Raw genomic sequence first — 10,347 nt, 5'->3', positions numbered from 1 at the left:
CTGCCAGGCATGGGGTGAGAGGTTATTTGGCCAAACAGACAGCGACTTTGTTTGCTTTGTTCTGTTTTTTTTTCTCCCAACCCCATTTGCCAGACTCTCTCATTCCTTTCTCTCTGGGTCAGGGGCTGTGTGGGTTTTTTCCAGATGATGCAAGAAGGTTTATTTATTTATTTTTGGTGAAGGTAATTCTTGAGGAAGAGACTCGGGAATTGAAAGGGGAAGCTAAGAGTGGGAACTGGTTTGGATAGGGATTAGAGGGAACAAAGAGGGTCAGAGATCTCTGCTCCCACCCCCACCCCAGGGGAGCCACCTGTTTATAGTTTAGGCAGGTCCTGTTCTTCTGAGACAGCTCCAGCTTGACCTCATTTTCTGCGATCACGGCTAGTTTATTGTTTTTGACACTAACTGATGGACACTCAAGACCATTAAATTTGGCTTCAAGTCCCTTCTGTCCTCCCTAATACAAATGCAAAACGTGGGAATCCCCTTTCAGAGGAAGGTGCAGCTTTAAGAGAAAGGGCAGGGAGGAAGAGGGCACTGACTCAGATCCTTCTACCATTGGCTGCTGGAGGGGATCCCTCCTCAGGGATTGGCCCTGACAGAGTCCGCCTCCTCTTGTGATTGGTTCATCCAGGTAGATATAAAGGGGCTGTGCCGGCCTCTTGTTCAGTAGGAGCGAGGCAGGGAATTCGTCTTGCTTCGCTTTCTGAGTCGCACCTGGCGCAGCCCTCTTTTCTCTGAACCGGAGTCCAAGTCCCGCGGAGGCTGCAGCCATGAAGGAAAGACGGGCTCCCCAGCCGGTCGTGGCCAGATGTAAGCTCGTTCTGGTGGGGGACGTGCAGTGTGGGAAGACAGCGATGTTACAGGTGTTAGCGAAAGACTGCTATCCGGAGGTGAGCTGCCTGCCCATCCCCTGGCCAGCTTTTCTGCTTGCCTGCCTCCCTGCCCGAGGGCAGATTCCTACCTGCCCAGGGGAGCTGTCTCTCTTTTCCCCACCTCACCTCACCCCACCCTCAGCCGCTTTCTGGCTGGAGGACCGCCCTGCCTTAGCTTCCCCCTGAGACCTGTTCCACTTCTGCCGCCCCGCTGGCTCCTCCTCACCTCTTTACCCATAGGCCCCGATCAAATCCCCTCCTACCTGCCTTCATCCTGGAGTCTGCTCTCTGGAGAGGGGACCGGGGACATTCGAGAATCTGGGGTTTCTTGACGCAATACCTGCTCGCCCCTTCACCCCAACCTCAAAGGTTCTGTGAGCATGGCTCCAGGTAGTCTCCTGTTGCCCCTTTCTGCTGTTCTGGTCCAGGGGCTTGTGAGAAGATAAAGTGCTAGAATTGGCTTGTGACTCTGAAATTGGGAGACAGACAAATTTGGGAATGAGAGGAATGTGTGTGAGTGTGTGTGTCCCTGACCATCTAAAATATGGGGGGCTTGTCCCTGGCTGAAAGTCATTCCCATTTCTTAATGTAGAGGAGTGTCTGTGCTTCTACACAGCCCTGCTTCCTGTCCCAAATGGTCCCTTCTGCCCCAGGTATCTCCTCTAGCCACTTTAGTACCTCACTAGGATGAGTGGCTTCTTGTGTAGCCAGTACTAGCCAGAGGTCAGGGGGGCCCAGGGTGTGAACCGTTCCTCTCTTTTCACAGACATATGTGCCCACCGTGTTTGAGAATTACACAGCCTGCTTGGAGACAGAGGAACAGAGAGTGGAGCTTAGTCTCTGGGACACCTCAGGTAAGACTGCTGGCCCCAAATGTCCCCTTCCTACCTCCACTGGACTGCTGCAGCTGCTGTTTTTTAAAAATTGTTTTCCTTCTTGATGGGAAGAAGGAGTATGGTGCTTGCCAGGAAACTGAAAGAAGGGGACCTGAAGATTCCTTGGTTGGGTGTAGGGGCAGGGGCCTGGTCAACTCAGTTGGCTGGTCCAGGGGTACAGAATAGAAGAACCTCAGAAGTCACTCATTCCTTCAGAGGGCTGGATGGTGAGGTGAATGAATCCCCGACTACTTCTTGGGGGCAGTCAGACAGGGCTTCTCATTTTCACTCCCTGCCACCACACACACAGCCTTTACCACCCCAGAGCAAAGCCAACTAAGGCTGGAGGCAGGGCTGCTGGAGGCAGTTGTGGCTGAGGAAGGGAAACTGTCCTGCTTTTGGGAAAATACTGCTCCTGACTCAGTTTTCTCTCCTTCATTCCATCTCCTTCATTCCATTGAGGGCCACTGCTGTCTGCCTGCCGCAGCTCAGCTCCACTCGTCATACCGCTGCGGCTCAGGGCTGAAGTGATGCATCATCTGTGCTTTGGAGGGTGGGGAGATGGTTTAATATGGGGCAGAGTCACATTGTAGATAGTGGCGGGAGGGAGAGTGTTGGCTGTGACCATTTTCCCTGCACTGGGCTGATGTAGAAGTGCCTTGTCTTTCTGGAATGTAGGAAGCAATATTTTTCCAGTCTCTCAACCCTAAACCCTCAGTGCGAGGCTATCCGTTGCATTGATTCTGACCCCTTCCCATTATCTCTTTACCCTAGTCCTTTTTAAATAGACTGGGTTCAAAGTCGTAATTGAGGACTAAAAGCCAGGAATAGGAGAAAGAAAATAAAATTCGCTCCTTTCCAAAAATGCATATGCAGGCTGAGTTTAAAGAGGAACTATATAAATCACTAGGGGTTTCCTGTTACATACAATAAATATGCTGTCCTGTTCCTCCAACAAGCTGTTGTTCCCAGGGTCCAATTTTGAGGTCTAAAAAGATTTGGGATAGGGGATGGGATGGGTAAAGAGAAAATGAGACTTCCTTTTGCTTTCCCCACCTCCCCAAAACAAAACAAAGCAAAACAAAAATTCCTCAACCTGCTATGCTTTCTCCGCTGCAGTTCCAGGGGTTGGGAGGCAGGGTGCTGATTATTCTGGACTGTGCTGTGCTGGCTGGATCCGACTGAAACGCAGTTGGCTGCATGATGTATGCTTTTGCATCTGCTGTACCATGCCCACCTTTCAATCTTCCCAGAATCTTACTGCAGCTCATCTCTTTCCACTACCACCGCCCCAAAGCACCACCCTACCATCATCACTACTTCCTGCTGTTTCCCCCCTCCTCCCACAGTCAGAATGCAGCCTTTGAATTCCAATCCAGATAATGGCAAATCAGCAAGGTGGTCTCTGTTTCCTATGTTGCGTACCCACCCCACCTCTACCCCCCAGTTTCCAAAAGAATGCAAGCTATCAGTCATCCTCAAACTCCTTTTCAAATTAGATACCCATAAGGAAGGAGGAAGTGGCAGCCGAGTGTGGGATGGGGCTTCCTAACATTGGGGTCAGGGTGGAACCTGTTCCCATTATTCACTTGCTGGTCTTAGGGGAGGGGGATTGCTTGGAGCCAGAATGGAGGCCTCCTTCCCTCCCCCTTCCCAGTGCTGCAGTGCTCCCTTTGCTCAGTGCTGCGGTGATAAGACCCCACCTCAGAGACGGAATGGGGGCAGATTGCTGAAGGGGCAGGCAGCTGTCCCAACTCCCCTTTACTCCCTCTCTTTTTTTTTTAGACAACCAACCCCCTCCCCACTTGGATTCCCCCCAGTTTCCATGGCGATTGTGGTGCAGGGAGAGGGGCTGCTTGCTATTCTGAGCACGGATTGTCTGGGTTCCAAATCTGCTACTGTTCCTTCCTGGGGTAAAGGGGGGCAGGCTCAGCTCCTAGCATTCTCCAATATTAGACCACCAGGGTCTGCATTGCCTACTGCCCTCCCAGTGAAGGACCCTTACTCTAAATCCCCAGCTATTGGTGCTGCTGTCTTTGAGACTGTCTTCCTAAGATCTGGTGGGATAGGGGCTTAGGTTTCTTTTTGTCCTTTTTAGTGTAAGCTGATTTGGGTAGAGGAAGAGCAGGGCACTGAATCCCTCTCAGCCTCTTAGAGTTCTGACCCCATGGCAAACAAGCAAAGCAGCCAGTTATATAATAGGCAGGTTTGTTTCTTTATTGGGGAGAACCTTGGAGCAGAAGAAGGGGACAGAAGTTGGGCAGCAGGCAGACTCTAGAAATGAGGAGACCCTAAACAAGCCCTGGTCTCTGCAGGGACGGGAGTACCCTCCTCTGGGACTCAGAGAACTGGCAGATCTTAAATTAAGCCCACAGTAGGAGACCCAGACAGGGTCAAATTGTGCTCCACCCCCCCTTAAATTTTGCCCCCTTTCCCTTTCCCAGGGCTAAGGAAGATGATATTCTTGCACTGCCTTCTGGCAGGTGGTCAGGTCCCAAGCTTCCACGCTGCAGCAGGTTCTCCTGGGAAATGGGTGGGGCCAACTAACCTAAGGGACCAAAAATGGTCTTCCCAAGGCTCTTTGGGTTTAGGCCTGTAGGGGAGGGGAAATGCCATGGCTCATCATCAGCTCCTTCTCCCCTATAACAGGATCTCCCTACTATGACAATGTCCGTCCACTCTGCTACAGCGACTCGGACGCAGTATTACTATGCTTTGATATTAGCCGTCCGGAGACAGTGGATAGTGCACTCAAGAAGGTAAGTCTGAATAAACTACAATCTCTAGCTCAGCTGGAAAACAAAAAGGAGTCTTGGAGATCTTGTCATCTAATGCCCTCTTGTGTAACAGAAAGAAATGGAGGCCAGGGAAGGGAGATGTTTGCCCAATGCCACACCATTAGTTACAGCTCTGGGACTAGAACCCAGATCTCCTGCCCCTGCCCTATAATGCTCTACCAGAGACCCAGCAAAGGAGGGTGGTGTTGAAGACTCAGGAAGCAAAGGGTTGAAGTTCAGAGAATCTTTTGGTGATATGGTTTGAGGGTCAGGGATGGTATCTTTTGGAGGCAGCTTCTGTGGACCTTGATCCCAGGCCCAGTGGGACTGCACAAGCTAAGCAGGCCTGAGCAGAACTACTGGTAGGAAATGTCCAGGTCTGCGTGGCAAGATTTGACCATACTGAGGAGTCCCAGGAAACCTTGTAGAACTAGCCTAGTTTCTGAGAAGGCTCTGGGACTATCTCTTTCTCATGGGAAGAGATTGGTTGGCTTCCTTCTGGCTTTCTGGACTTGTGGAGCCCTTTGACTGGATTGAGGGGGCAGATCCAGGTTTGTATACTTGGCAGAGAGTGGGAAGAGATTGACCCCTGTGCTTTCTCCGATAACTGGGCTGTTGGATGAGGGGACAGGCTCTTGCGTCAGCATTCCTGTGGCCCCAAAGTCCTCACGGGCAGGAAGATGTTATAGTTAGTGCAGTGGTGATGCTGTGACTCAGAGGGATGGTTGGGCTGGTGATAAACTGTATGGTGTGTATGATGTTGCCAACTGGGCTTCTCTGGGTATCAGCCACTGACTGTTCTTCCTCCTTTCTTCTCCCCAACCTTGCGTGGCTTTTCAGTGGAGGACAGAAATCCTAGATTATTGTCCCAGCACTCGTGTTTTGCTTATTGGCTGTAAGACAGACCTGCGAACAGACCTGAGCACCCTGATGGAGCTGTCCCACCAGAAGCAGGCACCCATCTCATACGAGCAGGTGTGTGTATATGCGCGCACACACATTGTGTGTTGGGGGTGGGCTGGAGAAGGCTATAGGCAAAGGATTGGACATGGGAGCCTTGCTCAAACTCTCTCGCTATAGCAAGAGAGAACTGGTATTCTGGGGAGCCATCTATAATCAGCAACTAGTCACCTGGGTAGAGGTGGTACTCATTTACCCAGATTTATGCTATAAGTTGGAGTGTGAGCCATTCCTATGTGTTTCTCAGATTGTTTTTGGTGTACCATCTGCATTAGATTCACTAGAGGTGCTTATTAAAATTCCTGACCCCATATCTGTAGAATCACTCTAAGAGAATTATAGGGGAATTGCATTTTAAATAAAATCCTTGGTAATTTCTTATGCACATGGGAGTAAAGGTTCATTTCTTTTCTTTTTTTTTTTTTAATAATCCTCACCCAAGGATATTTTTCCATTTATCTTCAGATAAAGTGGGAGGGCAGCGGGGGGGGGGGGCAGAAACATCTGTGTGAGAAAGACACATCGATTGGTTGCCTCTCACATGACCCCAACCACGGCCAGGGACTGAATTGCAACTGAGGTACATGCCCTTGACTGGAATCGAACCCATGACTCTGGTCCATGGGCCGACGTTCTAACAGCTAAGCCAAACTGGCCAGGGCAGGTTCATTTCTTTTAAACCAGTGTTTCACATTAGACTCATCTGGGAGCTCTTAAAAATACTAATGCCTAGGCCCTACCCCCACAAATTCTGATTTACTTGTTTTGGTATCAGTGTGGTTTTAAAAGTGTCCCAGGTGATTCTAAGATGCTGAAGACTTCGCCTTCAGAAAATAATTAGCAGAGAGTGGTGGTGGGAGACTGGCAGCTGGGACCCATCTGGAGTAGCCCCGGGGAGTACCGCTAACCACAGGAGACAGTATTTCAGAGCCATTTTGGACCACTGCATAGGTGACCTCGCTCCCTCTCCCCCTACAGGGCTGTGCAATAGCCAAGCAGCTGGGTGCAGAAATCTACCTGGAAGGCTCGGCTTTCACCTCAGAAAAGAGTATACACAGCATCTTCCGGATGGCATCCACGGTGTGTCTGAACAAGCCCAGCCCGATGCCCCCGAAGAGCCCCGTCCGAAGCCTCTCCAAGCGACTGCTTCACCTACCCAGTCGTTCTGAACTCATCTCTTCTACCTTCAAGAAGGAAAAGGCCAAAAGCTGCTCCATTATGTGAAGTGGGGGTTGGAGAGGGGAGACAACCTCCCACTTCCTCCCTTGGGTTGCAGAGGCATGGGGAGAGGGAGGATGAGACAATTTAGGACACTGGACAACAAGTTTTTCAGACTGCCACGGTGAGGGCTTGGAAGGAGACAAGAATGGGATGAGGAAAGAGCCAGGCCCAGCTTGAGGACCTGACACTGAGAAAGAACCATCACACCCAAGCCAGGCACTAGGAGGTGGAGGGGCAGCTGCCCCAGTGCCCCCCACTCCAGAGGAAGGAAAAGTTTGGGGGTGTGGGGGCATGCTGGCCTCATGGCCTCAGGGACCTACAGGAGCCTCACCTTCAGCATCATGCCTCTTCCACCCAGCGTTTCCATGCAGCCCCAGGGGATGGGAGGGGTCCCCGAGCCCTTCCCTTCCCCTCTGAGGAGGCCACAGAGGAGTGGAAAGTGGGGAAGCCATGAGGCAGCTCCCTTGGGAGCTGAGCCCAGGTGCTTCATAACTGAAATCAGAAGGACAGGAGCTGGTCAGAGCCAACAAGAGGGAAACCTCATCTTTGCATAGCCCATGCCTCATGGAGAGGTGACATCATACATTCACATGCTTCTCACCTAAGTCCCTAGGGTCCAAGGGAGAAGCCCTGGAACCCCTTCTCTTGCAGTGTGGGGGTGGTGGTGCTGCAGGGGGCAGGGCTGGGTGGGAGTCACCAGACTTTCTGTCCTTAGGGCAGTATAGCTGGCATTTGTTTTATAGACTCTTGTCTTTGGAATGGGGGGAGGGGGGAGTGTTTCAATCTGTTATATGTTCTGTGTTTAAAGAAGAAAACCTATTTATTAATGAAAAATATAACACATCTAAAGAAGTTGGCTCTGTTTCCTTAGTTTCTTTCTGTTTCCTTTGGTGATTGATATTGAGGAAAAAGCTGCCCCGGGGCCCTTTCTGTGGGCTGCAAAGTGACTGCCTCCACCATTCCCAGGCACCTCCAGCCCTCCCTCTACTCCCACACCCACCTCACCTCCCAACCCCACCCAAATCCGATTAAGCCAATGAAGATCTAAGCCTGAGAGCAGGGTTTCTCAACCTTGGAACTAGACATTTTAGACTAGATAATGTTTTGCGGTGGGAGCTGCTGTCCTGTGCATTGGAGGTTTAGCATCTCTGGCCTCAACTTGCTAGATGTCAGTAGCACACCCCTCCCGCAGTTGTCACAACCAAAAATGTTTCCAGATGTTGCTAAATGTCCTGTGGGGCAAAATCACTCCTGGTTGAGAACATTGCCCCAGAGAGTCTAGAGGAGAGAGAGAGACAGGTTTGGTGAAATTAGAGGATCCAAGCGGCTGAGATCCCAACCCCTGCAGGTAGACTGAAATCAAGTTTGGGAGGGTCATGGAGTTCTAGTCTCTGAGTTCAAAGAAAGATGATGTCTTCTGTTTTCTTTATTTATTCCTCCATTTATCTTCAGACAGAGTAGGAGGGAGAGAGAAAGAGAATCAAACCCGAGACTCTGGTCCGCAGGCTAACGCTCCAACTGCGGAGCCAAACCGGCCAGGGTTCTTCTGCTTTCTTGACCTTCCAGTTCCATTGCCTGTTGAAGGCAGCTCAGGGATCTTACCTTCCCTTCTCTTCAGTGACTTGTGGTTCTTTTTTTCCAAGTTTCACAGTGTGCTAGAAATAGTGAGCTACTGGGTATTGAGTACTTACTGTGTACTCAGGGACTGTGCTGATAGCTTTACCAACATTATCACATGTAACCTCATAAATTATAATACCTAGCATTTATTAAGTGTTTACTGTGGGTCAGAGATGCTTATAATTTAAAAAAAAACTTTTCTTTATTGATATTAAGGAGAGAGAAAGATAGAAACATTGTGAGAGAGAACACTGATGAGAGAGAACATCAATTGGCCGCCTCCTGCATGCCTCACTGGGGATATGGCTAACAAATTGAACCGGTGACCTCTTGGTGCATAGGTCGACACAATCACTGAGCCATACCAGCTGTGCGCTTGGGCACTTATGAGTTTTTTTTTTAATCCTCACCCGAGTACATTTTTCCTTTTTTTGTTCAGACAGGTGGGAGGGAGAGAGGAAGAGAGAGAGAGAGAAACATCGACATGAAAGGGACACCTCGAATAGTTGCTACCCGCATGACCCAACCAGGGCTGGGGACAAACTGCAACCAAGGTACATGCCCTTAGCGGAAACCGAACCCGGGTCTCTCTGGACCACAGGCCAACGCTCTAACCGCTGGGCCAAACTGGCCAGGGCACTTATGAGTTTTTAATATATTATTTATTCCTATTGAGTACTACGTACTTTATTTTACAGACAAGGAAACTGAGGTTCAGAGAGATTAGTTAATGTGCCCAAGGACACATAGCCAGAAAATGGTAGAACCTGGATGCAAATCCAGGCAATCTGGTTCAAGAACAAGCACTTTTCACTGCTCTGCTATCCTACTCCGTGAGGAAAGTCATGTTATTATCCCTATTTTATAAATGAGGAAATAGAAAAGCCAGAGATGCCATATAACTTGCATGAGGTCATACTACTTATACGTAGTGGAGTCAAGATTCCAACTGAGTCTCAGCGTTAACTATAAATCCCATGGGCCCATTACTGCTAGCCATGTTGTATCTAAAAGGGAGACTCTTACCTGTGGTCCTCACTAGAATATAGTCCCTCTGTCTCCATTTCCAAAGACACATGTTTATGAAAGAACTAGCAGGTTAAGACAAATATCTATTAAGCTCAGTGTTTTATTTTTTATTTATTTATTTATTTTTATTATTTTTTTTAATCCTCATCCGAGGACATTTTTCCATTTTTTTTTTGTACAGAGTGGGAGGGAGAGAGAGGAAGAGAGAGAGATGGAAACATCGATGTGAAAGGGACACATCGAGTGGCCGCCACCCGCACGACCAACCAGGGCCGGGGACAAACTGCAACCGAGGTACATGCCCTTAGCGGGAACCGAACCTGGGTCTCTCTTGACCGCAGGCGGACGCTCTAACCGCTGAGCCAAACCGGCCAGGGCAAGCTCAGTGTTTTACATGTGTCATTCCTAAGAGGTGTGCACAAGTACTAGGGGAAGTCTGCCGCTATGAACTTGGACAAGCATCATCACTATTCTGGGTTTCAATTTACCCATCTTTAAAGATGATGACAAGCCCTGGCTGGTTTTGCTCAGCGGTTAGAGCGTCAGCCTGCGGACCAGAGATTCCTGAGTTTGGTTCCCGCTAAGCGCGTGTACCTCAGTTGCAGTTTGTCCCTGGCCCTGGTTCTCTCCATCCCCCTCTGCCTCCCACTCTATATGAAGATAAATGCAAAAATGTGCTCGGGTGAGGATAAAAAAATAAATAAGAAAGAAAGATGATGACGAATGGTAATCTGGATATCGGGAAAGAACATGGACTCTGAAGTTGAATCCTGACTCCATTCTTTAAACTATGTGGCCTTTGAAGGCATAATTAATTTTTCTGGGCCACAACCTTATCAGTAAAATGAAGGTAATACCAATCCCATACTGTTATTAGAACTCAGTAAATAAGTAATGTTAAGTTAAATGTCCATCACAGAATTGAACACTTAGAAGATTTTCAGTAAATAATAACTGCAGCTCTTAAAAGATTCATCTCCTCTACAGCTT

General features: G+C 49.2%; 1 protein-coding gene across 1 annotated transcript; it reads left to right on the top strand.

Moving 5' to 3' along the window:
• Positions 1-668: 668 nt before the first annotated feature.
• RND1 (Rho family GTPase 1) lies at positions 669-7,560 on the top strand. The gene is made up of 5 exons (XM_036252140.1): positions 669-893; positions 1,642-1,729; positions 4,400-4,509; positions 5,368-5,502; positions 6,466-7,560. The coding sequence occupies exons 1-5, from the start codon at positions 774-776 to the stop codon at positions 6,709-6,711; spliced, it is 699 nt and encodes a 232-aa protein (XP_036108033.1). The 5' UTR covers positions 669-773; the 3' UTR covers positions 6,712-7,560.
• Positions 7,561-10,347: the final 2,787 nt, after the last annotated feature.

This window comes from Molossus molossus, unplaced genomic scaffold (genome assembly GCF_014108415.1).
Source record: "Molossus molossus isolate mMolMol1 unplaced genomic scaffold, mMolMol1.p scaffold_m16_p_10, whole genome shotgun sequence".
Lineage (NCBI taxonomy): Eukaryota > Metazoa > Chordata > Mammalia > Chiroptera > Molossidae > Molossus > Molossus molossus.
Note: the sequence above shows the minus strand (reverse complement) of the source record. Positions and strands in the feature narration are given on the sequence as shown.